The 27,761-nt window shown below is 35.3% G+C and overlaps 1 protein-coding gene across 12 annotated transcripts in view; it reads right to left on the bottom strand.

Annotated features, from left to right (window-relative positions):
• The window catches only part of MCF2L (MCF.2 cell line derived transforming sequence like), a 247,192-nt gene that overhangs the window by 127,648 nt on the left and 91,783 nt on the right, over positions 1-27,761 (bottom strand). For all 12 annotated transcript variants that reach the window (XM_031958738.1, XM_031958746.1, XM_031958747.1 and 9 more), the window contains exon 2: positions 1,594-1,677. In XM_031958738.1, the coding sequence (XP_031814598.1) occupies positions 1,594-1,677 (84 nt within the window). The remainder of the gene's footprint in view (positions 1-1,593; positions 1,678-27,761) is intronic.

Here is a 27,761-nt window from a genome sequence, read left to right as displayed (position 1 = left end):
AAATCAGACTCTAAAGAATAGGACTAATAATAAGATTGGATTTAACATTCTCCTAAGTCTTGTTCAGACACCACATAACTGGGGAAGCTCACAGTGTTTAACTGACGCTTGGGTGGGGAAAGGAGCTATAGACCTTATGTCTAGATTGCTCAGGACTGGGGGTGGTGATTTAGGAATAAGAGTGATATATTAAAAGTCATGTTCCCCAATCCCTCATTAGAATAAGACCACATTGGATTATCATATTCACTTTCTCATTGATTTTTAATTAAAGTTGATTGTCACCTGTTAGGAACATACATCTTCCAAGAGCATATAAACATCAAGAGGTCCCCATGAGTGGCATTTGATTTATGAGAGGAGGCCAAATGACCGTCCTTTTATTAATTATTCACTAGCCATAATTAATAACATGATGAATTACCCAGAAATTATGTCTAACTCTTTAGACATCACTAGTACCATCCTTATGCTGATGACCTCCAATATATGTCTACATGTTGTTTCTGCACAATGTTTTTCAGTCTCACCTGTTAGAATCTGAGCTTCTTGGCAGCAGGAACTGTCTTTTGTCTCACTTCATACTATCACTGCTCAGCATAGTGCCTGGCACTATGTACTTAATGCATGTTGATTAACTTAATAGAATTTTCTTTCCATGTTTCTTATGAGAATAAGATGAGATCCTATCGACTCTGCTCAGATAAATATGAGCGCCACTGCCAGAAAGGCTCAGAGGCATTATAGGAACTAAGGAGTTATGGGGACAACATTCATAAGCTGAGTTAAGATAGAACTGAAAAATCCAATTGGACAATGACTTTAACAGCATGTCCCTCTTCCCTTCTTTTTCAGGACAGCTAGATGACTCAGTAGATAGAGCTCTGGGGCTGGCATCAGGAACATCTAAGTTCAAATCTAACCCTTACTAGCTATATGATAAGTCAATAACCTCCATTTGTCTCAAATTTCTTAATTCTAAAATGGAGACAACAAATTACCGCACAAGGTTGTTCTGAAGATCAAATGTGTTGGTGTGTATTAAACACTACACAAATGCCTATTTCTTTCCAATTATCCTCTACTTGGACAGCATGTTTTGTGATGTGCATTATGTTTTGTTCCCACTACCACCAATCACTGGACAAAACTTTTCCTACCATCTTGACACAGAATCAGACAAAATAGAGTTCGCATCTCTTACCCAGTCTGTATAACAGAACTTAATCAGAACAAAATTAAGTTTCTCGATCTCTTCCTTTCTTGAGTTTCAGAAATGATGTTTGAGTACATTTTTCACTGTTACAAATTCTAGTTATAGAGATTGATTGGGAATTGATGAAGCACTGGGTCTGAATGCTCATAAATCGGGTTGTCAGAATTGGAAAAACCAATAGCGCAAGTTCTCGATGTGACAAATATAATTAATAGTCAATAAGCAATAATAAGTATCTTCTATGGGGTAGGCAGTGTGTTAAGCTCTAGGGATAACCAGAAAGGCTTTTGAGGAACTCACACTCTTAACAGGCTTCCCCTTCCTCCCTCCCATCTCCCATTTGGCCACCAGATCTCCAATGTGGATTTTCCACTTACCAGACAGGTAAGCAAACTGCTTTTTCAGTTGATCTTCAATATCGGCGGCATAGAGGGGAGTGATATCTTGGTGCATGATTTCATCTGAAGAGAAAAGAGAAAACACACACACACTGTCATTTAATGGAAAACTTTACCTCATACTCTATAAAATGCCAAGTCCAGATTAGCCAACCACACACAGAGCCACGCATGTCTAAAAACACCTAAGGGTGAATTGTCACGTGTCTGGAAAAAAGGAATTCCAGTTTCCAGCTCAGGGGAACCTTTGTCTCTGAATGATCTGAAGCTACAACCCTGGCATATCCCCAAGGCTTTAATAACCATGTGGAATTATGTGTGAGAAGAGGGATACAGCCATCACAGACTCGAAACTTCAGGAACCTTCTCTCTATTTTTCTCAGTAAAAGAAAAGCCTTTCTATGTAAATACTCATTCTTATTCTCTTTCCCTCTTTCCTCTTATCCTCCTATCCTCTCTCTTTTTACTTCTCTCTTTTCTCCCATTCTCTTCTTATTCATCCCCCTTATTCTCTACTTCCCTTTCTTATTCCCATCCCTTTTTCTCTTATTCTCCCAGGTTATTTCTTCCCCCACTTATTCTCTTTCCACTAATTCCCCCTTATTCCTTCCCCTTTCTTATTTTCTCCCCTTTCTTATTTACCCCCCTCTTTTCCTCTATTCCCTCATTCTTCGCCTCTCTTATTCTCCTGTCCTCTCCATGATTTTGCACCCACTCACCCCGCCCCTTTCTCTTAAATTAGAAAAGAAATTCCTCTGCTGGGGATTCTATGGGAACTGCTTAATTGCTGATTACACACTTATTCCAGTAATACCTCACAGAAACAGCTCCCCTTTATCCAGTTGTGAAGCAATTCCAACAGCTACATCAAAGTAGAGATTAAAGGAGGGTCAGGGGTTAGTTATCTCATTTGATCATTCCCTACAACACTGTCTAAATTAATAAAAAAAGATATTATCTTCTAAGGTTGATTTCCATGAGAGTGATTTTATTTTCCACAGGGAAGAAGAAAGAGTGACTACATTTTACTAACTCATTAGAAAAGGTAAATGAGACTATTCCCTTTGAGCAATGACTATGTATCCCCTACTTCTGCAGCTCTTAGAGGCCGAAGGTCTTTTGATTCAAGGTCAGAAACCTTTACCATCATAATCTGTTAAGGTAGGTGCCAAAATAAATTAACAGCCAAAAATGATGGCCAAATATTAATTAGGCAGAGGAAAAATGTGGATCCTTACTAAGTGGGTTCTGGAGTCAGAGAATTTGGTGCCTTTTATCTATTAATTACAGGCAAGTGACCTCAGTCTAAATACAATGGCCATTGCAGATGCAAGTATAGTTTCCCTGGGCTTCCTATCTGTAAAATGAAATAGCTTTCAAGGTTTAGAATGATAACCCTATGAACTCAAAGTGTATGGTCAAGGAATTGAGAATTCTTCATTGGGTTTGCCCAGAACAGACCAAAAGCTAGTGTTGGTATCTTTTCCAGGAAATACAGAATTATAGTCTAGAGCAGAGGTTTTTAATCTGCAGGCTCATAAGGGAGAGAGGGAAGAGCAAAAAGAGGAATTGTTGGCCACAGGGGCAAGGAACCTTTTTTCTGCCAAGGGCCATTTGGATTTTTATAATATCAATCGAACCACACAAAATAATCAATTTAGAGAATTTAAGCACAGCCCTCATCACTTCCATCCAATTCACTTGTATGTTATGGCATCACTTCTCTGATTTCTTAGCCACCCTTCAAGAAGGAAGCAAAACAGCAACAAGAACCAGCTTAGTGATCAGTATCCATTTATCCCTTCCATACCAAGACTGATATATCACAGGTTGATAATAAGGAATCAAAAGGAAATTTTGGGGGACTTTTGCAGAAGCTGCTTACTATATGCAGCGGCCAGTAAAAGATACAAAAAAGGTTTGAAACTCAAAAATACATAAAATATATGTAGAGAGAATCGTGTAATATAAATATATTTTATCTTTAATACCATAATAATTCAGACTTCTCTGGTATGAAGGGAAGGACAAAATATTTTAGGTAGATTTTTTCAGATTGTGGGGGCACCCTCACCCCTAATGTGGAAGGGATAACTATACTTGCTCAGTAGTTTTTCATTCATGTTCAACTCTTCATGACCCAATTTGGGATATTCTTGGCAAAAATACTGGAGTAATTTGCCTTTTCCTTCTCCAGTTCATTTGTTTTTTTGCTCAGGGTCACACAGTTTAATAAGTATCTGAGGCCAGATTTGAACTCATAAAGATAAGTCTTCCTGATTACAATCCCAGTGTTCTAATCACTAAACAACCTAGCTGTTCCTCAGTATTCAGGAGCAGGGATCCTTTTCTATTAAAGTTTGGATCCCACCGATGTAAAGGACATGTTGCTGTTAATTGCTATAGTTGTATCTGACTCCTTGTGACCCTATTTGGTGAAGATAATGGAATGGTTTGCCATTACATCTCCAGCTCATTTTATAGATAAGGAAACTGAGGGAAATAGATAAAGGGACTTGCCTGTGGTCACACAGCTAATCAGTATCTAAAGCCAGGTTTGAACTCAAGATGATTCTTCCCGACTTCTTACCAGATACTCTATATACTGTACCACCTAACTACTCTAGCAATATGTACAGTAGTCCACATATTAAGCTTTAGGTCATCCTCCTAGGATTTGTGAAACATCCAATATGTAGGGGGGTTCCTGTACCACATATACTCACTGGGCTCAATCCTCCAAGACTGTCTTTTTTTTCCTGAGGCAATTGGGGGTTAAGTGACTTGCCCAGGTCACAAATCCAGGATGTGTTAAATGCCTGAGATCAGATTTGAACTCAGGTCCTCCTGACTTCAGGGCTGGTGCTCTATCCACTGCACCAACTAGCTGCCCTTTGTCTCATTTTTTTGTATTTGGATATCCAAAGCCTGGCAGAATGCCCAGCACATCATAGATTCCTAGGAAATGCTTATGGATTGATAAAAAATGTAGATTCTGAAGGGGAAACTCTCTATCCCAAATCTGGGAGGAAAGTCCTCATTGTAAACCAAAAACCCCATCAGAAAATTAGTAGGTTAAACATGAAAAAATTATTATTCACCTCTTCTTGAATTCATCTTATGGCTCACATCAACTATTGGTTTTTCTTTACTATTTCTGTACTCAAAACCACATTGCTGTAGTAAATAGATCTTAAAATGCTTTGTTCCATTTTCACTTAAAAACACAGAATAACATGTATATTAAAACATTTTGTGTTATTTTATTATTTTAATAAACCTTTTGTATTAAATGATTTTCACTTCTGAATTTTTCCCTTTCCCACACCTAGCATTTATTCTTTGTAACGACAACAACAAAAATAATAAAAAGTAGATTTTTAAAAAAATAATTCGTTTTTAATTGAAAGGCAATTCCCCTTTACCCTTAGATTTTTTCCATTCTTTTATAGGGAATATTTTAGCCAAGTACTTCTTGATTTCTTTTGGTTTCTATTCATAGGAAATGACTCAGGAAATCTTTTGATTCAATCTTTTTATTTCACAGATTAGGAAACCTGAGCTTAGATAAGTAATTCCTCCATATCACACATAATGGGAAATAGAAGTTTATCTGAACCCAGCTTTCTTAAACTAGCAATACTTGCTTTCCTGTATTCCATAGCTGCATCTCCAAGGGTCACTGTATTTAGATTAAGGCTGCTATTCCATTGCATGGTGAATGTTTGGGGGCTGGTAATAATTTAGGCCAATTAATTCAACCTTTATCTATGTAGTGTAACTGGCTACTCAGCCTTTTGCAAAATTATCAACTAATTGAACTACAGATAAGCTACATGGCAGAGTGAATAGTTTTAAAGTTCAAATATAGCCTGTCATTTACAAGCCATGTCTGTTTCTTCATCCATAAAATAATATAATAAAATATAATATAATAATATAATAACACCTAGAAAGTGTTGTGATGATAAAAATCAGATATTTGTGAAACATTTAGTGTAGTGCCTGACACATGTTAAACATCATATAAATATTAGCTACTTCTTGATGTTCATTTGTGTCCAAAAGTGCATGGAGTTTTCTTGGCATAAATAACCAGAGTGGTTTTCCCTCTCCAGTGTGTCCCCATTTTACAGATGAGGAATTGTGGCAGATGAGGAACAGTGCTCTATTCACTGCACCACCAAGCTGCCCCTGTTAACTATACTATTTTCCTTATGTCCACCAACTATCCTACTTCCCAAATCTGAAAACAATTATGGACATTTTAATTTTTTCTGAAAAGAGATATTAACAGCAGGATGGATTAAAAAAAATAATTACTTTAGCATATAATCCTTTACGATAGCAAGCTCTTCCATGCTAAGTACATTAAGGGGGTAATTTTTATTATTTATCATTGTAATTTAAATCACCTTTGCCATGTTTATCCCATAATCAACAATGATTCAACAATCTGAAACATTAAAAAAAAAACTAACAGTAAAATAATATCCAAATGTCACTAAAAGTATATTGGTTCAACATACTCAGCTTCAGAATTGAATTATTCAATCTATAATTCAATTATTCACTCAAAGTTTAGAATGAGAAACCATTTTGAGTTGGCTTGAAAGAAATTAGGAATCAGAGTTTTTAAGGGTGTTTTTCCTTTTTTTAGCTTATAATTGATTGATTTCACTTTATATTGGGCTCTGAATAGTCCCTGGAAAGAAGAGAATTTGAAATGGGGGTAAGAGGCTGATTAAGATAAACAAAAAACAAGTTAGCTAAGAAGACAAAATCAGTGGTTACAAATTTAAGGGTTCTTTGGATAACAAGTAACAGATCCCATCCCCCTTTCACATCTCCAGGGTCTCACTGAACGCATGTCAAATTTCCAAGAACAGGAAATGGGGTCAATTAGCCATACTGATTTAATAAGAGGGTTCAAGAAAGACATCATCAAGTCACAGTGTGTCTCTGTGTCTGAGTACAGTACATTACAGATAATAAAGCAATTTAATAACATTCCTGTCTTAGCACAGAAATTAATGGGGAATTCTAAACAAGGAAGTTATTTTGTGACCAAAAAAAAATCTGATTTAAGAAAAAGGAAAACTCAGAGAGGTTAACCATTCTTTGTATGAACTGAAAGGTTAGATGATGAGGGAGCAAGGGCTTCCTTGCCTGAGGTACTATGCTATGTTCTTCACACTGCAACTTTTCAAATTTTGTTGGATTTTGTTTTGAGGGACTGGATCTTGCCCAGGAAGAAAGATCAGAGACCACAGGGGACCCTATCCCTCTGCTGATTAGGATGGAAGTTTCTGACCTGGTCTGATTCATGTCTTTCTTATGCTACATGGCAGTCTTCAAGGGGCTACAGGTATCATACTTCTTTGGACTCCAGATCAACTTGAATTTTATTACTCTTCTAAATTCTCAAACTCAAGTAATTCACCAGTCTCCCAAAAAGCAGAAAATACAGACACATGCCATAATGTAGGCAACACTGGATTATACCAAAAACAAAAATGGAAGATGGGATTAAAAGACAAAGTCTCTCCTTAGAATTGATGGAAGTAACATTAACCCTGGTTGCTTTTAGTGTGATTGCCCAGTATTGACCCAAAAGCTTAAAAAAATTGAGGTGGGCACTATCTGGGAGTCAGCAATTTGTCTAGTGGAAGTAGTATTTCTACTCTGAGAGAAAATCACTATACATCAAAATATATTCATAAATGGAAACAATTTTATATTGTTAATACACTATAAATCAGTAAGTGCCAAATTCAAAACTAATTGAGTAAATACTGAAGTACCACAAAGTAAAAGCTTAAAATTTATCCAGAATGCAAAAACGGTGATCAAAATAACAAGTATTATTCCTCAGGCTGTGGAGCTGCCATCTTTATTAAGGAGCTGTCATACTGTGACTCATGATATGATTAAGGAGAGAAAGACAATATCAATGAAAAAACAAAATAGGAGGATATTATCGAAATCAATCAGCTTCAAACATCCTAACTTTTTAAGCCTGTGGCAAAGTACCATTATACTCTCAAGCAATCCAGTAGTTATAACTATCACTGAAAGATTTAAAATGGAAAGCAAAGATGTTTATAGTTAATTTTACAAGACACTGAAAGATCTGATTTAAGCTATAAAATGTTTTAAATTTATATAGATATCAACCAATAAGCATTTATTAAGCCTTACTATGTATGAAGCACTCTGTTATGACTGAGCATATAAAAAGACAAAAGTGAAATTAGATCCTAGCCTCAGGAAGCTTATATTTTAGGGGAAGAGACAGCATGTATACATAAAAGTAAATGCTAATTTGTTTTTGTTATTTAGACCTTTTTAAATTATGACTGACTCTTTGTGATCCCATCTAGGGTTTTTTGGCAAAGATAACAGAGTGATTTGCTATTTCTTTTATCAGGTTATTTTATAGATGAGGAAATGGAGGCAAATGGGGTTAAGTAACTTGCCCAGGGTCACACAACTAAGTGTCTGAGGCTATGTTTGCATTCAGGAGGATGAGTCTTCACACTCTCTGCTCTACATATGTAGAATATGTAGAACATATGCACATACATATATATACACATACGGTAAAAAAAAAAAAAAAAGTTTTGGTAATGGGTATACGGTACACTGGTAACTGGGTGGGACCAGGAAAAGCTTCATTTAGAAAGAGAAAATTAAGCAGAGTCTTTAAGGAAACCAGGATTTTAAAATAAGGAATGAATAGTTTTCCTACTCAGCTAGATACCTGTTGTAAGGTTTTGTGGTTTTGATAGGCCATTTATTTTAAATACTGAATTCTATCACGTTCATACCACACACTGAAAAATACATGTGGTAATTATAGATTCTCCTTCCCAAATGCCTCCCAAAGTAATGACTTTTCTTTCAGAATCTTTCCCTTATACGATTAGATATTTTTTCAACTATACATTTCACTAGAAATCACTTTGTAAAGATGATTCAGGTCTAGGATGATACAGAGGAAATAGAATTTGAACTCAGATTCTTCACTATAGAGCTATTTCTGCTTCTAATGCTTCCTACTTTAACCTCCCTAAACCTCAGTTTCCTCAGGTGTAAAAGGAAGTAGATATGGATTAGATGGCCCTATGAGATTTCCTCCAGCTCTAAGTTTACAATCCTATGGCCTTTAAATTTTTTTAATTTAATTTTTTTCAAAGAACAAAAATATATTTCTTTATCTCCCACAATTAGAAAAAGAAAAAAAAAAAGATGGAATCCTTGTAATAAACATGCATAGTCAAGCAAAACAAAACTCCCACATTTTCCATGTTCAAAAATTTGTTTCTTTTGTACCTATTTCTCTTCAACAAGTCAACAACACAATTCATCTTAGCTTTTTGGAATCACAGTTCATCACTGTACTGATTAGGGCTCTTCACTTTATTTTTACAATGTAAAGAGTCTTCTGGTTCTGCTCACTTCATTCTCTACTGGTTCATACAAATATTTGCAGCTATTTAAAAAAAAAAAGCACAATTGTTTCTTTCATCATTTCTTACAATACAATAGTATTATCCCATTATCTTACCATAGCATAATCTGTTTGGCCATCACCCAATTGATGGGCATCCCTTTAGTTTCAAGATTTTGGCCACTACAAAAAGATCCACTACAAATACATTTGTACATATGGGTCCTTTTCTTTTTTATTTGACTTTTTTGGGATATAAACCTAGTAGATATATTGTTAGATCAAAGGCTATGAATAGTTTAGTAACTTTTGAGACATAATGAATGCATGATCCTAAAATCTTCATGAATTATTAGAGCATGAAAAACTCATAAGTGACAGGAAAAATTCATAATACAATCTTGAAGCCTTAAAATTTATTACAGAAAACTTGGCTGTAGTTACTAATGAGTTTACTGACATGAATAAAGACTTTTTTCAGATTCCTAATGATGCCAATGAAAGTCATATGCCTACAGATATGGCTGAAACACTTAAAATAAATGCATTAATTTTGAAAAGGGGAGAAGAAGAGAAATAACAGATTCATTAGTACTATAAACTCCTTAGGAGCAGGGGCTATCTTTGACCATTTTTTAAATCCTCAATCCTTATTAAAGTAACTACCATGTGCAAGTATTGATTGACAAGTAATCTTTTATTGAGAATTTTTTGGATTATATATAAAGGCACTGCTTGGTCCCTGGGAAGACAGAAATATAATATACATCTCTCACTTAACATTTTTATAATGTTAAGATAAGCAACACAAAGCAGCATTTTTTTCATTATTATTTACTCTGCACTTTTCCTGTTCATCTCATTTCTCTTTTTTTCTCGTTAGTGCACATCTGTGACCCACACCATTGCTCATGCATGCCTTCTGAAGCCAAATTTTGTGCATTACAATAATGGAAAACAACTTTTAAAAAAGAGAAATCTTTTATTTCCATAGTATTTAATCAGAAGGCTGTGTTTTATATATGTTTGGATTCATAGGGATAAACCAGATGATTCTTCAATCATGAGCCTACATTTTAAAATATCAAGCCAATAATCCAAGCCAAAACTGAATTGTTATCCCTTTTTCCACAGTCTGTTCCATTATGTCAACATTTAAAACAGCATTATTTCATCATATTTTCCCTAAAAATCTTTATTTTCAATCTAATTTTTCTCTTCTATCTAGAATTTTTTTGGGGGAGGAGAGAGAGTGTGGTTTATAAAAACCAACTTTATTTTAAAAACGCTTCTATGGAGTTCTAAGCTGATATTCCTTACTTAGTTTTAAGTAGCCTTGAAACTTTGATGTTACAACAGGATTTCTCTTACTTTTGATTTTAGTTTTGTTTTCAATACCCAGAAAAATCTAATAGACCCATTGCAAGTGAAAAATGATTACTTGCTATTGTTAATTTAGCCTAATGGAGCTGTCAGTGGGGCTCTCTTTACTTTTTCCTATCAGATGACAAGGAATAACATTCTTCTAACCAAGGCCACATTGTTAGAACAGCCACAGTGCTCAGTGATTAAGGTATTTTAGTTAATTTTCTTTAGTTTATATTATAGGAAAAGAAGTTCATGGTGTTTGAGAACTGACAGGAACCTTAGGGGTCATTTAATCCTCAGCTTCTTCAATTGAAGTTCACAACCCCATTTTGTAACTGAATATGGGGATCATAAAATTATGATTTATTACCAGTAAATGTTTGATTTATATGCCTATTTTATATACCTATAAATCAGGGGTCATGTAAAAATTTCTCAGGCAAAAAGAGATTACGAGCAGAAAAAGTTTAAGAAGCTTTGACTTAATCTAATGCCCTCAATTTTTTTTATTTGTTAAATTATGAATTCAATAACAACCTCCTATTTATTTTGGAAGTGAGGGAAGGGAAGTCTAGCAAAGGGAAGTCACTTCCCTATCTTCCTCCCTGAAAAACAAAAGCTGAAGAATTCAACCCCTAAGTTTCTTATGATGTTCAGTCATTGATATCTCTATCAAATTATAGGACAGAAAAAAAATCAAGTACTAGGGTTTTTTTTTAATCTTTAAAATCCAGTGTTTCTATTTCTTTTCAATTTGTAAAATGTAAACATCCTACAATAGCTAAAAATTATGGAACAAGTCATCCAAATCTTTAACTTGGAAGTCAATGTAGGAAGTCACCTACAAAAATAAAAGTAATTCTTGTTTGCATGGAGTTTCAAAGTTTACAAATGGGTTACATTCCAAAAGTTTGTTTGTAGATCAGTCATCTGGAACTCATAGTGTACCATAGAGCAATACTCTACTTTGTGATTAGATGCCCCATGCCAGGGCACCAAAGTTTATTCAAAACATAATATACTCAAGACCTGGGCAGGGGTCCTCAAACTACGGCCCACGGGCCAGATGCAGCAGCTGAGGATGATTATCCCCCTCACTGAGGGCTATGAAGTTTCTTTATTTAAAGACCAACAAAACAAAGTTTTTGTTTTTACTATAGTCTGGCCCTCCAACAGTCTGAGGGACAGTGAACTGGCCCCCTACAAGAGTATCATCCCAAACTCATATAATGGCTGACACTTGTCAAGTTAGGAATATTTGAATATTTACTAACATAATAATCTATGGGAACACACATTCAGATCTCCAATATCTGAAGTCAGAAAGAGAAAGATTCCTCTCCATAAGATTCCCCACACCAGAGGCTGAAGATTTTCAGAGTTATAAAATCAGAGGTAAACACCCACCTGACATGAGTAGCTTTTTCCATTTTTATTTCAACATAAGGATGGGTCTAAGCTTCAGACTAATCACTCTCCAGGAAGTTGAAATTGAAAAACAGTAGGTAATGATTCCCATGAAGGATAGAAGGGTGAACTCCCTGCTGCTAATCTTTTTATGTTAAATTCATTCATTCAACATCTCCTTTTTGAGCTCTTATGTCCATCTATTTTGAGAAGACAAGCAAAGACATAAGGGATTTGATAAAATTAGCTCTCTATAGGCATTTGCAATTTTGTCTATATACATGAAACATTTATAGACAAGAGATGCCACAGGAGTTCAGAGAAAAGGTGTAGGAGAAAAGATATATAAAGAAAGTAGCATATGATCTTTATGATGAAGGCTCTGAATAGGTGAAATGAGATTGGATCAGAAGGGAAGGGACCACACTATGGTCCTTGAATGCTAGGCTGAGGAGCTGGACTTTCATACTATGGGCAATTGGGGGAAGGAGAAGAGTTATTAAAGACTATAACAAAGGAATGAATCTGTTGGTAAAGTATAGAACAGACTAAAGTGGAAAGAGATTATAAGCAAGCAGATCAGGTAAAAGGCTGCAGTTTTGAGGACTTGGGACCTTTCCCGATAAGTATTAATTCTATCACTTACTGAACTCTGAAATTTTGTTAGAAATTGACATAAAAGTGGCTGGGGTTCCACAAGAATTCTTGGGCAAAAAGGGGTCATGAGTGGAAAAAGTTTAAGAAGTCCTGCTCTTTTTTTTTAATTGGCTTTTTATTTTCAAAATATATGCAAAGATAGTTTTCAACATTTACAGCCACAAAATCTTGTGTTCCATATTTTTTCTCCCTTCTTTCCCTCAACTCCCTCCCTTAGACAGCTAGCTATCCAATATGCAATCCAAGTCTAATTCTTCTACACATATTTACACATTTATCATGCTCCATAAGAAAAATCAGATCAAAAAGGAAAAAATGAAAAAGAAAACAAAAAAAAATGAAAATACTATGTTGTAATCCACCTTCAGTCCCCACAGGCTTCTCTCTGCATGTAAATGGCACTCTCCATCATAAATCTATTGGAATTGGCCTCAATCACCTCACTGTTGAAAAGAGCCAAGTCCATCAGAGTTGATTATCACATAATCTTCTTATTGCCATGTACAATGTTATCTTGCTTCTACTCACTTTTTTTTTTAAAGCATCAGTTCATGCAAGTCTCTCCTGGCCTTTTCGAAATCATCCTGTTGATTATTTCTTCTAAAACAATAATATTCCATAACATTCATATACCATAACCCATTCAGCCATTCCCTAATGGATGGGTATCTGCTCAGTCTCCACTTTCTTGCCACTATAAAATTATTATTGTTAGGGCTGTTACAAACATTTTCATAGATATAGGTCCTTTTCTCTCTTTTTTTTTTATAATCTCTGGGATGAAGGTCCAGTAGAGACTCTATGGGATCAAAGGGTATGTGAAGTTTGATGGCCCTTTGGACATAGTTCAAAATTGAAGAAGCCCTGATCTAATTGAGAGCAGTCAAATAAATGCTCCTTTTTCAAAATTAAATCTAAAAAAAACCCTTTATCAAATTGGTTGGATTTAGTGTATTCTTGTTAATTTTTATTTTCAAGGAAAAAGTTCTTTCAAGATGACAGAGATGACTTCCTCTCCTTCCTTTACCATATAATTAACTGAAGAGAGAATTATCACAAAGAAAAAAAATGATATGGTATTTTCAGATACCTCTACCAAGCTTTGCCACCTAGAAAATCAAGTCCCTGTGCTCTTCTGAGAAATATCCATTTTTTTTCAGCACTTAAATTAATCTCATACTCCTAAACCAAATCATAAAGATGATTATCCTAGATACCCAGTACTAGAAGACGCTATTATGTATTCCATTTCTGGATTTCACAGAATCCCTCAAATACTATATGGTCAATGACTAAAACAGCTCTATAAATAATGGGCTCCCAGTGACAGAGGTCAAATGTATACCTTCTTTCAACTTAACGCATCAAAGTCTAAAGTGCTTTAAGGCAAGAGGGGCATTCATGAAATACTTTTCCATCTCTTGTATGATTTTCAACCCTGACCTCTCATATATCTCTACTGCCTATAACCTTAGTGTCACCCTTGATGGGAATTCTTCTCTGCTGCCTCCTGGCAATATTATGAAATATGACTTTTCCATTAGTATTTACTCCTACTCTCTCTAATCAGGCTTTACCTAGAGATGGGAGTGGGTGGCTGCCCTCCTACTTGATGTGAGAGGTTGATCCCAGCTTTCCAGATTCACCTATCTGCTGCTCTTCAACTGCTACCACTGCTACCAGAGGTTGGAAGGCATTACTTCTAAAAGATATCTTTATAAGGTAATGAACCATCTAAAGAGATCCAACAGCCCATTAGCACCCAGGGTTACTTAAATTTACACATTAGCTAAAGTATAGTAGGGCCCTCCAGCAAATATTATTTAAGCATCTGCTATACACTCCGTAAGTATAAGGGATAAAAGAGGAGCAAGGCATAGAGTATTGCTCTATGGTCCACTTTAGTCTGTCCTGAAGGAATCGGCAGACCAGATGAGAACGAAAATGTTTAAGTTCATGAAAAGACTGGAGAGAACAAATTCTAGGCTGTGATGCTCAAGAGCCATTGAATCAGAACTCAGGATTCAGGAAATCAAAGAAGGATGCAGGAAGAAGGTACAGCTTGAACAGAGTTCTAAAAATACATGTATGCTAGGATAAAATGAAATTTTGTTAATTTTTTTTTTTTTTTTTTTTTTTGCTGAGGCAATTGGGGTTAAGTGACTTGCCCAGGGTCACACAGCTAGGAAGTGCTTAAGGCAAGATTTGAATTCAGATCCTCCTGTCTTCAGGGCTGGTGCTCTATCCACTGCACCAAATAGCTGCCCCAGGAAATGAAATTTTAGAAGGGTTTGAGTGTAAAAAAAAAATTCCCAAACCACCAACTTCCTTTAAAAATTTTACCTACTGATATTTTTATTTCAACCTAAAGTTTATGGTAGTTTTTATTTTTTTTTTGGAAGTGGGGAGGCCATTGGAGTTAAGTGACTTGTCCAGGGACACACAGCTGGTATCTGAGGCTGCATTTGAATTCATGTCCTCTAAACTCTAGCGCTATATATTCACTAGTAACCTAAGGATTCAGTTTTAAAACTCAAAACTGTGAACAATTAAGTATCATGAAATAATAGGGATAAGATGTTAAATCTGTGGTTTCATTGTGGATAATTTGAGAGTAAAGAAATTCCCTTTATCGATCAATGCAGGATTTTTAATAGTAGCCATAGAGAGGGGGAGAAAGGAGATTTAAAAAAGGGAAAAAGAAAAAAGAAATTTACATAACTATTATTTATATAAAAGTAATAGCAAGTTGCTAATAATGGATTTGCAGTTTCATGTGCAATAATCTCTTTTTATTATACTATGTTATGGAATACTTGATTTATTCCATAAATTTTTTTAAAAAGCATAACCCAATACACAAGATGGTATCTCTTCTGCAATTTACAGTCTTTTTTTTTTTTAATAGCAATTTATAGCTGTCTAGAGCACTTAGACATTAAATGACTTGCCCAGCATCATATACACAGATAAGACTCAAGACTGGATCTCTATCCATTATGATACACAAAACAATAGCTTAATGTTAAAAAAAAAAAAAAAGAAACTTCTTAAATCTAGGAAATAAAAGGATTTTGTGTGACACACATGGGAAAGATCTAGGGAGACACAATGGACATTCAGAATAAAAACCTGGAGCAGTGTAGCATGAGGAAGCGGCAAGGACAGCAAACAAACTTCACTGACTACAGCAGAAAAGTATAGGTGATATTGTTAGTGAGCAAATTCAAGAAAGTAGTTAGAGAAATAAGATTGGATAGAGCAGGATAAGTATATCTTATGGAGAGATTTTATGCCAGCAAAGAACCAATGGGAGTGTTTGGAGAGGAGAAGCCAGAATAGGGGATTGTTGTTATTTGTCCTTCATTCTCAAAGGAATCCATGACATCAGGGAGATGACGCCACGACGTGTAGTGAATTGGATTTAAGTGAGGGAAGGCTGTACAAGGTCACCTGCCTAACTTTCCATCTCCCCAGAGCCATCTGGGTACACTGGCCAGATATAAATCAGAATGACTGGAGATGGTTCTGGATGCAGTGGGAGACCTTCACCTTTTTAAATTAAGTTCTTTAATAGCTTTCAGTTTGTCTGAGACTAAGACCAATTCAGTGATTAAGGTTAGGCAGAAATTGAAGCAAAAAATGGCCTCTTTCACTTCTAGACACTGCGAAAGGAGAAGGTATGTGGATTAAGAAGACTGTTCAAAATGGAAATATTTAGGTCTCTGCTTACTTAACAATTTTACTTATGGCCAGTTATGTTGAACAATGGAGTAGAAATCACATTTCTATGATTTTATGAATCTTATATCTAGTTTTTCCAGGATGATTTGGTTATAACCATATGATAGGCTAAGAGGTATAGGGCTCTCAGGAGAGGGCTTCTATTCATTCCTCTCCCTTGCTTGTACAATAGATTTTCATCCCCTTTTTATTCAGCAATATTTGTCCCTTTAACTAAGGTCATTATGTAATAAGCAGCTTTTCTCTCCCCAAATATTTCACATTAACAAACAATCTTTTTGAATTTTCATGTCAGCAGCTATTTACTTTCAAATCTTACTTGAGTCATCTGTTTCCTTCGCAATTTTTTTCTCTCTGTTTACAGATAATTCACAGAGAAAACTCTTTGGGGTTGTAGCAGAGGAAATGCAGGAAGTTGATGGTGTTGATGAACTTGGTGTTATGTGTCAGAGGAAGAACAGATCCTGAAATTTTGGATGCTGAAATTTTCAGTGAGAAAGAAGAATGCAATATTAGCCAAAGTGAATTCTAGAAGATATCCTTAAGACCTAGTCCCTAATGTCAAAGGAGATGTCATGGACAGAAACGGTCTCATTCATGTACCTTTTTCATTATAAGTGGTTAGGTAGAGTGAGAATCTTAGAGTTTCAGAAAGAGACACTGGACACATCCAATCTCTCTCTAAAATTTGGGTCTCCTCTTATTACAACACAGCTATCCTGGACAAACTGATCTGGAGTCCTACTGAAGGACAGTTAGTGACAGGGAACTTATTACTTCCTGAAACAAAACATTCTAATTATATCTAAAAGGAATATGATTAATACTATCCCTACCAGAAAATAAATTTCCCTAATCCTCTACTGTTGAAATTTGGTTTTAGGAATGATAATAAAGAAAATATATTCCTGATAATGAGGAAAATAATATTAATCATTCAACGACCTTCCACAAACCAATGAGATAAGTCCATGGAGAAGAGGGTCTATGGCAGGGATGGGGAACCATTTTTCTGCCAAAGGTCCTTTTGACATTTAAAGCATCATTCATGGGTCACACAAAATTATCAACCAAGAAGTATTCTTTTACCCAGAGGAGGAAGTGATCACAGACTATCTTGCTCCCCATGGCCATGATTTTATTTTAAATCTCTGCACACAAATGAAAAGCGGATTAGTAAAAATATCACTTAAAATAACTACCTACTCTTTTTCTTCTTAAATTTTATTAAACTCTTGTCTTTCTTTCCATTTATTTTTGTTAAGAATGCTTGTTTCTCTTTTTCAGTTGTCATTCTTATGTTTTCCCTAGCTGAATATTGTGGTACAAGGACAGTCAGCTTTTTTCAAAGGGCATGGGACCAACATTTGTGCAAGACAGACAGAGTGGATAGAAGCTATTCATTTCTACTTAATCAGTGACTGTGCTAGAAATCTGAGAGCTGATGTAATAACTAGTCCAAGGCCACAAGGCAAAACTTGACCCTGTTGGCAGGGGCTGACCCAGAATATACTGGCAACAGGGGAAAGAAAGAAAAGGGTTTGCTAGTCTCTATCAGCAGGGATACATTATGCTCCCCAAAACTCTTGGTTGTTTTAATTCCCAGTTCATATCTAGCTACCAATAAAAGTAGGAGTTCAAGGTTATGACCAAAGATTGCTCTAAATTTTAGCACTTACTCTCCGTCAATTATTTCCTATGTATTCTGTACATAGTTTGAATGTTGTCTTCTTCATTGGCTAAAGAGCAGGGATAACTTTTGCCTTTCTTGGTATCCCCAGTCCTTAGCATTGAAGTACTTAACAAATGTTTATTGACTGTTAGGAATAAAGTGTCCATTAAGTGCCTATCTTTTGCCAGACACAGTGTTAAGCCTCAGATATTATCAGTTTCCTGCGATATCATGGATTTCTTAGAAGAATGGTTTCAAGACAGCTCTGATTTTTTTATACCCTCATTAAAATTACTTTCTGATATTAAGGCCCAGGCATCTAGCAAATGATATTCTGAAGACAATGTGTTTTTAAGAACCTTTAGGATGAACACAATGAAATTCATTAAAAATATACCTGTTTGGTTTGCAAACGGCATCACTATTATTTAAGATCTATTAGATGTCCCATATCCTAATTCATATTAAATAACAGCACTCAAGATATTATGCTTGTAAACAGAAACTTGGATTTAAGATATTGGTATAATTCTTTCTGGATAGAAGAAATGACTTAAAATATTCATCTAAAATAGACAAGGGGAAAATGCCACCTAATTACCAGATGAAAGATAAACTGTCTTTATGACTTGATATTGGTTACATTTTAAAGTAAAACACTAGAAAGTCAGACTATTTTAAAAATCCAACAATATCTACTTCTCTTCTAATTTAATCTAATTCCAACCTATCGGATATGGAATAAAATATGGAAAACTCTGTAAATGTCCTTTACCTCATCTTGGTATGGAGGTTAGAACAGATTTGGGAAGGATATGTCCACAAACTCAGAAGCTCCTAACAAGCTTCAAGTACAGGATTGGACTATGTGTTTGTTGTTCAAGGATCTTCCCAACCATGCTCAAAGACTCATTGCCCACAAGCTGTCATCAAGTCATATTATAATCAGGTCTCAGAACATCGCTACGTAGACTTATGGGAGTTGTAGTCCATGGGAACAACAGTCCAGAAGAGCCCAGCTTATCTTTTTGAGTTATAATGTCCATAAGTCTATACAGTTATATAGAACCAGATTATGAAAGCCTTTTTACTATGCCCCAGCAATCTTTTTATCTTGAAAGATCACTCCAGCCTTGGAATCCATAACTGGGAAATATCCTCCCTCTGAGAGGTTAACTCTTCCCAGAATTTCCATTTATTACACTACTGCTTGAATTTTTTTTACTGCCCCTCACCCTTCTCTGCAGCTTCCATTTATTTTTGTCTTTTCCCTTCATGAACTCCATGAAGGCAGGGACCGTCTGTCTTTGTTCAGTTCCTGGAATGCAGTAAGCACTTAATAAATGTTGACTGACTGCAGTGTTCTAAGCTCTAGGGATGCAAAGAAAAGGGGGGGAAATGGTCCCAAACCTCAAGAATTTTATATTTTAATGGGAAAGCCATAAACCTAGAAAGTATTTTAAGGACCAAGTAAAATTTCTTAAACTTCTTCCATTCTCAACTCCTTTTTGCCTGAGATATTTTTATTCAACCCCAGGTATATAGGTATATAAAATAAAATTGCAAATCAAACATTCATTGAAATGTGTTTTAAAAGAATTCTTTGACATACATTTATTAAGGATGATTGAAGATGAAAGAGATGGATTGCTTATTTATTTTTACATTAAAAATGAAATCTTGACAAAATATTTGACATCTTTTGGTGTTATCAAATTTATTGTGACTGCTCCTTATTCAGTTATGCAACTCCTTATGGGGTTGTGTCCACAAATTTAAGAATCTTTGAAGTCCATTCTTCAAATTTGCAATTGAGTATATTTATCTTAATAAAATAATTCAAACCATTTTTTTCCTCCTAATTTATCATGGATTGTGACAATGAGCAATTCTTTTTAGAGATAACAATAATTACTTCAATAGCCTCCTAATTAGTTTCCCTACATCCAGTCTCTCTCTCCTGTCCAATCAATTTTCTACATAGCTACCAAAATCATATTCCTAAAACATAGGTCTAAACAAATCATGCCCCACTTCAAGAAACCTTAGAAGCTCCCTGCTGACCTTAAGAAAAAATATCAACTTCCCTATTTAGCATGTAAAGCCCTCTGCAATCAGGATCTACTTTGCTTTACAAGCTGATTAGATGCTATTTTCCCTCCCATACTCAAAACTTGAGCTAAAATGGCATATTTACTATCCCATATGTGGGGCTCTTATCTCCTGAATCATACCATCAGGCCATTCTTTTGTTCTTCTATCACTGCTCTCCCTTCCAAACCCAACCTCTTGGAATGCTGGGGTCCCCTTTAAAGCTCAGCCCAAGTGACCCCACCTCAGGCCTTTTCTGTTTCCCCCAGCTGCGGGTACTCTGCCCCCTTCCACACTCACTTATTTTGTATAGATCCTTTATGTGCATTAGTATCTGTGAATATGCTGCATGCTTCCAGTAGAACATAAACTTGTAATCAGGAACTATCACTTTGGTGTTTGTCTCTCTAGAGTCCAACAAAGTTTCTGGCTCATGGTCTAGTTTTAACAAATGATTGTGGATTGATTATACTCTTTTTGAACTGGGGAATAAAGAAAGAAGACCAACAAAGGCCATTTTTTTCCTTGCCAAATTTCATTATAACTGAAATGCTTTTTTATAAATGGCCAGGAAACTTAAAGATACAAGGTCAGTAGAACTTCTGTCCTCTTGTATCATTTTCCCTTGTTTCATATTTAATCAAAATTAGCACAAGAGAAGAACTGATTTTCTTCAGAGACGGAATCAGGGTAGTTGGAGGCCAGAGCCTTTTCTAGATGGACAATCATTAATATACAGCTTGATGCCCTGATTGAATCAGTAACTGTTCAACAAAGAAAAAAAAAAAAGTATGGTTTGATACCAAAGGTGCTTGGTGACATAAAGGACCATTCGTATCTTTGAGAATGCTACTAATATGAATTCAGTTTAGAGAAAATTTACCTTCCTGGGGCTCTCATCTCAGAACATCAGGTTAAAAACAAAACTATGAAAACAGTATGTCCTAAAGTGATGTGTAATTGTTGAAACCTAACTCAGTGAAAAAAATTCAGAAATCTTAAAAAAATATTTCCCTGGAGTTGTTTTAAAAAAGGAAGACATTTCTCAAATTAGTACAATTTAGATTCCTTTACGGAAGTTTAAAAAGTCTCTGATGGAATTAAAGGGTCTTCTTTAAGAAAATGTTGTTTTTTATAAGAGATCAAAGTTTTACAAATCAACCTCCCACAAAGATATTCCTACCCTGTTGACTAGTTTAACATAGGCTTTTAAGTTCATTTTCTAGAAATGCCAGGATTTAATTTTGGGAGAAACAAAATACTTCTTGATAAGCATGTGAAATAGTTTGCAATCAGCACTGAAATCCCATTGTAGACCCCACACTAAGTGCACTCACACCCAAGTTCTCTGTGTTATAACAACTTCTATCTTTATGAAATGATAAAAATTATGAAACCATTGCTGCATTAAAGGAAAGTATTTAATTTTTCCAAAAGGTGGAGCTAATGAGCTAGATGAGTCAAGGCTACTCATGGAACAAGGAAGCAACAAAGAAATTTGTTTAACAAATTGGGTTAGAAAGTTAAAGTCATCACTTTAAAGTACCCTTTTTTTCCCCCAAAATGTGTTCTATGAAACCCTGATATTTTATATTTCGTAAATAGATATGATGGTAGAAAAAACTAACATTAAAGTTATTTTTCCTTCCTAAAATAATAATTGTTCAATTATGTATCTATGTACTCATTACCTGTAACAAATCTTCAATTTGAAAATAGGTCCAATTTCCTCTACCTGATTCCCAAATTTCCCTGATCCTCAATGCATTCTCAGCTCAACTTCAGAATATGCAATTTCTTTTAATGTATTTCAGGTCCAAAGTGCACCAAAATTAGTCTGGGAAATGCTATATAAAAAGAAATGTTTTAAAATATCTAGATCTATTAACATGAATATTTTGGAGTAATAGCACCATAATTGGATGGGGAGTGCTAAATATTTGTGAAGAATAATTCCAACTTCTAGGGCTCTGGTACTACCAGGCTCCCCACACTGGAAAGTGCTACCTATTTTATTTTTAAAATTCTTTTGGCTTGACTTAATAGTTTTTCTAAGTGCCACAGAACTAAGCACAGGTTGCTTTCTGCTGCTGTGGGGTCCTTAATTTTTGCACTATGAAAGTGGGGAAGGTTTGTCACAACCACAACATAATGGACTCTCACACAGTTGGGAATAATTGTGAAATGGTTACTTCAACAGAGACCCAGCAGCAAGTCTCTTTAGGTGGCTTGAAGAAGGCAGCAAGAAAAATCTTATTGAAATATTGAAAAAAACAGCAGGATACATATGGGAACTAGATGCTGGCAACTCAGTCCAAAATTAGTTTTTGTTATGGAATTTTTAAATCCCTGTGGAAGGCAGATGTTGGAAAATAGTTTGGAATTAAGACATGGAAAAGAACAAGAGCTTGAAAATAAGTTAGAAACCTCAAGCCCATACATCTCCAAGACTTTCTACAAGAGTTGAAGAAGTATTGAATATGGTAGAGATTTAACAACACAAAAAATAAAATTATATATCTCCATGAACACTTGAAGCATTTCAGAATCTCCGAAAGCAGAAATTATGATAACACAAGAATTCTTTATAGAGATAATCACAGCAGAGATGGTTATCTTCATGATCCTCTGTTAATTCCAAACAATCCAAAAAAGCTATGTGTTTGCCAAGGGTGTTAGCATTTGTCATGGAAAATGTCTTGTACTTAGATCAAACAGAAAGTAGATTCCTTATAGATAATAAAGTCCTTCCTGGTGCTGCTGAAATTGTACAGATTATATCAAGCACCAGAAAACAATGAGACCACCTGAATAAGAGAGATGATCCTTCAAAAGAGAAGAACCTAATAATCCACATAGGAATAACCAAATGGATGACAACTACCAAAAGCCAAGTCTATGTCATGCCTTTGGATGGATGTCCATTTATGTATTGATGAACATACATAGTTGAACAAATAGTTAAGATAGATAATGAATAATAAACTAACATAAATTATGTTTGGCCCACTTGGTGGGCTTTCCCCTATTGCCATACTGTTTAATAGATCTACCTGGGTTTGAGTTTCATCTACACTTGGTATCTGCATGTTCTTAGGCATGTCATTTATCTCTGATCTTCAGTTCTGTAAATGAGAATCTATAAAACAAGGATCATTCCTCCACAGGACTGCTGTGAACAAAGAGCTTCAGGAACTGTGCTTTGCTATAATGGAAACTCCTTGTAGTGTAAGAACTTTTCTTCATTTCATTTTTGTCTGGATCTATAACTAAAGTATACAGAGCATTGCATGGAACAAATGCTTAATACATGTTTGTTGAATTAAATTTATAAATGAGAATCAATGTTGTTACTCCTCTTCTCTTTGTAGCTAAAACCAAACCTTTCTACTGCTTCTTCCCAGTTCAGGGATGGACAGGCTTCTTTCTCTCTTACTTCCTAAGAGAAAATTATACCACTTGTTTTCAAATTACCATTACCATGTGGTATGTCCTAGACTCAATGGCAGTAGTGACACAAAAGATTGGAGAGGAAGGGGTACTTCTGACCACACTGTCTATGGAAGGCATATTATTAACTGATATTGGTACCTAAGGGACTGCCTGAAATTCAGTGACAAGTTTTATAAATTAATCCTCTATTGAAACAATTCTCCTGGCAAAACTCTTCATGTGAAGATAATCCAGCATGTTTTAAAATTTGGGAACAGTTTCAATCAGCTAACTTCCCCTGATGTCTAAACTAGTCTCTAGGAGTCAGCCAGGTACATCTGGAAGCTGTTTAGTTTTTCAAGCCCTCAAGACATCATTTTGTATGTTCAAGTTGTAACTTGCTAAATGTTAAGCAGTGACCCTGGAGAGGCAAGACAGTTTTTAAATGTGCCATCTTTCTTCAAGGGTCAACATACCCTGAGAGAATCCAGCTCACAATGTGAATGCTGTCCAATTAACTGCATCACACCCTTGGCTAAAATTTATAGGTCACTGGAGAAAGGAACCTGCTTTCATGTCACTGTACTGCAATATCTAGGGTTTTGTCAATCATTTGGATTTGTTTTTTAACCAAAGGATCCACTAGGAAAGATCCAAATCTGTTTTTATTTCTTCTTTCAACACCTTTTCTTGGCATCCAACTAAGAGACACCTACTTCTCTCATTGTGTTCTCTGCTAACCTTTGAATACTAGAAAGACATCCTGATACCTTCCTTCTGTGAATAAACCAAAATGTGCCACCTAGCACACTTTTTGGGAAGATGTTCCCTATTACTAAAACAGAAGATTCACAGCAAGAATGTAGGACAGGATCTAAATAAGAAAAGTATACCTGGATATACTCTCATGAGGCTGATTACTATTCCTTAGGGGAGAAAAGGATGAGAAAGGACAAGAGGATGACAAAGAAATAAAAAAGAAAAATTTGCACACCCTGACTGAAACCCAGTGTTCCTTTGAAAATCAGACCAGACAGAGCACAGGATATATTTCAGTCCCTAAGCACTGGGTGGGGGTGGGATGGGGTGGTGGGTAGAGGGAGGAAGAAGGAAGAAAGAAGGGAGAGCAAGAGAAGAGGGGAAGGGGAAGAGATGTTAACTTTGTCTCACAGCCTGAGAAACTTCCCTTGGGCTACACTAATGGAGCATCACCTGAAAGAAGAAGGTTTCAGATGGACTATTAAAATGAGTTTGGATGTTTTGTAAGCTGTCAAAATATCCAGATTTCAGGGAGAAAAAATTTAAATTTCAATAACAATAATGGAAATGAAATGATCACTGAGAGAAGACAAGCTCTGATCAATATAAAAAGTATAGATAATTCTGGAGAACAAATAATGAGACAAATCTCTCTCCACTTCCAGCTTTATAGCAGAGAGATCAAAGAACAGCCATAGGGAATACTGCATACACTAGTAAATGGAATCATTGTCCTGAATGTTTTTATTTTTTTTTTTATTAGATTAGGATTTATTCCAGAGGGATAGTAGTATAAAATACTTTGAAAAAAATAGTTTGTAAAGACAAACAGCATCAATAAAAATCTTTTTAAAAAGCATATTTTAATACAAGTTTGCAAAAATGAATTCTTTTTCATGCCACATATCTTCATTTTCAATCTAATTCAGACCACCTTCACACTGGCCAGGGTTGGAGGGAAGTTATCACTTAAGAGCACCTCTTGCCAAGGATTCCTGAAAACATAGCGGGAAATTAAATATTCCCAGAATTTCACCATATAATTATATCATATACCAGATCTACTTATAGGCTTTATATGCATACTGAAGATAAACAATGAACTAAACTAAGAATTGGATTAAAGGAAGCAAATAGGCTGGAGTGTATTTGGAATGGCAAAGAATACCTTCTTAGTTCTAAGATTCTTATTAACTTGACTCTTAAAATTCGTCTTCTCAAAAAAAATGCTACAAAGTTTGTTTTAAAACAGTAGTTCAGGGTGACCCAAAAGTATTAGTGCAGTTTTAAGATATTAAGGCATGGAGAAAGGAACAATTACTAACATGGTATTTAGTATATTACAGGCACTATGCTAAGCGCTTTATAAATATTATCTCATTTAATCCTCACAACAACCCTGGGAGATATGTGCTTTATTATTCCCATTTCATAATGAAGGAAACTGAGGCAAACAGAGGTTAAGTTTCCCAAGGTCGCATGGCTAGTGTCTAAGGCTGGATTTGAACTCATCTTCCTGACTCCATGTCTACCACTTAGCTAACTTAGTAAATATTAAAGATGTATTAAAACCTTTGGGCCTAATATAACTTGTATAATAACTAAAATATATAGATCTTTTAGAAATCTGCAAAGTATTTTCTGTCCAGGATTTTAGTCAAGGCTCACAATACATTCATGAGGTCAGTACTGCAAGTTTTATTATCTCCAACTGTAGCAGCAACAAATGTTAATGTTACAAATGAAGAAACTGAGAATGAGAGAAATTCACTTGCCTATGATCATGGTTTTGTGTCCTTTAGTAAAAACTTAATAAACATAAGAGATAGATCTCTTAGACTGAAAATCCAAGTTCCTACCCATTATGGCACACTGCTGACAGCACAATTATACAATAACTTTAGCCATTGTCTATATTACCTGAAATGTTGTATCTGCTCACCTGGCTACTGAAAGGAACCGTGCATTATTTTTTACTAAGCCAAGTAGAGTATGATCCTAAATCCTAAAATTTAAGGTGGTCTTAATTTTCAAGGATAAGGAATTTCTGAAACTTTAAACAAATGAATTCTATTACCTCCAACTAGTAAGACTGGAACCAAGGTTCACATTTCAACTCTATGGCTGTGTGAATCAAACTTTCTTCATCTCCACCATTTGGTCCAATGGACCTCATAGAGGTCCTCTAACATCTAGTGAAATTGATAGATGACTTAGGGGGCTGAAAGTGGTCTCTACTCAATTATCTGACACTGAATACATTGAATCTCTTTGGATCCTGGTTTCCTCATTTGTAAAATGATTGGTATTAAACACAATCCAAGATACTTCTTTCTAGTTCTATAACTATGATCTTCAAGATCCCTTTCAGGTTTCAGGTACAAGTTTACAGGTTTTCTATGAGTTCCTTCCCTGAGGTCAGTAAGGTATCAGTATATCTTATTTCAAAAGTATATGTAAAATTCAGCCTTGTCTCTTTCCTTCAAGTATTTCATTCCCTCTTACTTTTTAAAAACAAAGTCTGTGATGCATTCTTCATAAACTGCTATGTAGTATAAGGTTCTCCCTCATCCAATTCTCTCTCAAAAAAGGTAGCTGTGGAAAAAGAAATGGTACTCACCATTAAATCCAAGATGGTAAAGGCTTTGCAGAATAGATGATATATACCAATCTCTGCAAGTCCTGGATTCTAATCCAAATCTAATAATCCAAATTGTTATACAGCTTCTCTTAAACCCCAAAAGTATGTTTACTAAAGGAAAGGTTTTATTTTCAAAAACTGTTTTCAAAAAGCTAAATTCTCAATTTTACCTCTTTAACTTTACATTTAAGTCTGTCAGTACTTGACTTTTCCCTCATACATAGGAAGCATTAATTTGTTGGAATGAACTATCATCAAATGTTTCCCTACTTTCATGTTTCTCTATGTTGATATGACTTCAAATTTGATTGAAGAAGGAAAGAAAGAGAAGCATGAAGCTGAAAAAAGTTTAGGTTGCCATGGTGAGTGACTAGAACACCCAGGAAATGTGTTCTTCAGGAAATCACTGGAAAGTCTAGGAATGCTTTGAATATTCTTCCCTGGCTGGAGAGCCTATTGTCAAAATCTTACATTATTCTTAAAAGACTCTTTTTTCCAATGTTTCACTGATCTCTCTGACCCCACCACATTACTCTGTAAAGTATCATGATATTCCTGAAAATTTGTCCCAGAAACCAAATGAATCAGTATAGTGTACAAACCTAGACTACCTGCTTACACAGAAGTGCCCAAGTTCAGAATCTGTTTTTTCTAGACAATGTCTCCTTACAAATAAGCTTATATTCTTAAGATATACCAAGCTACATTTCTTAACAGCTATATGAGAAAGATAAGAAGTATCATTATTATGAATCACATCAGTAAATTGAGGCACCGAGTATTTTTCCAGACAACCTAAGTAATGAGCCAGTGGCACCATCATAATAGAAATTAAAGTCAGCTTTAACATGAAGATATAATGTGAAGGTATAATTTCCCTTTGTTTCTTCTTTTCTCTTCAGTGACTTTCTACAAATGATGGT

This window comes from Sarcophilus harrisii, chromosome 3 (genome assembly GCF_902635505.1).
Source record: "Sarcophilus harrisii chromosome 3, mSarHar1.11, whole genome shotgun sequence".
Lineage (NCBI taxonomy): Eukaryota > Metazoa > Chordata > Mammalia > Dasyuromorphia > Dasyuridae > Sarcophilus > Sarcophilus harrisii.
Note: the sequence above shows the minus strand (reverse complement) of the source record. Positions and strands in the feature narration are given on the sequence as shown.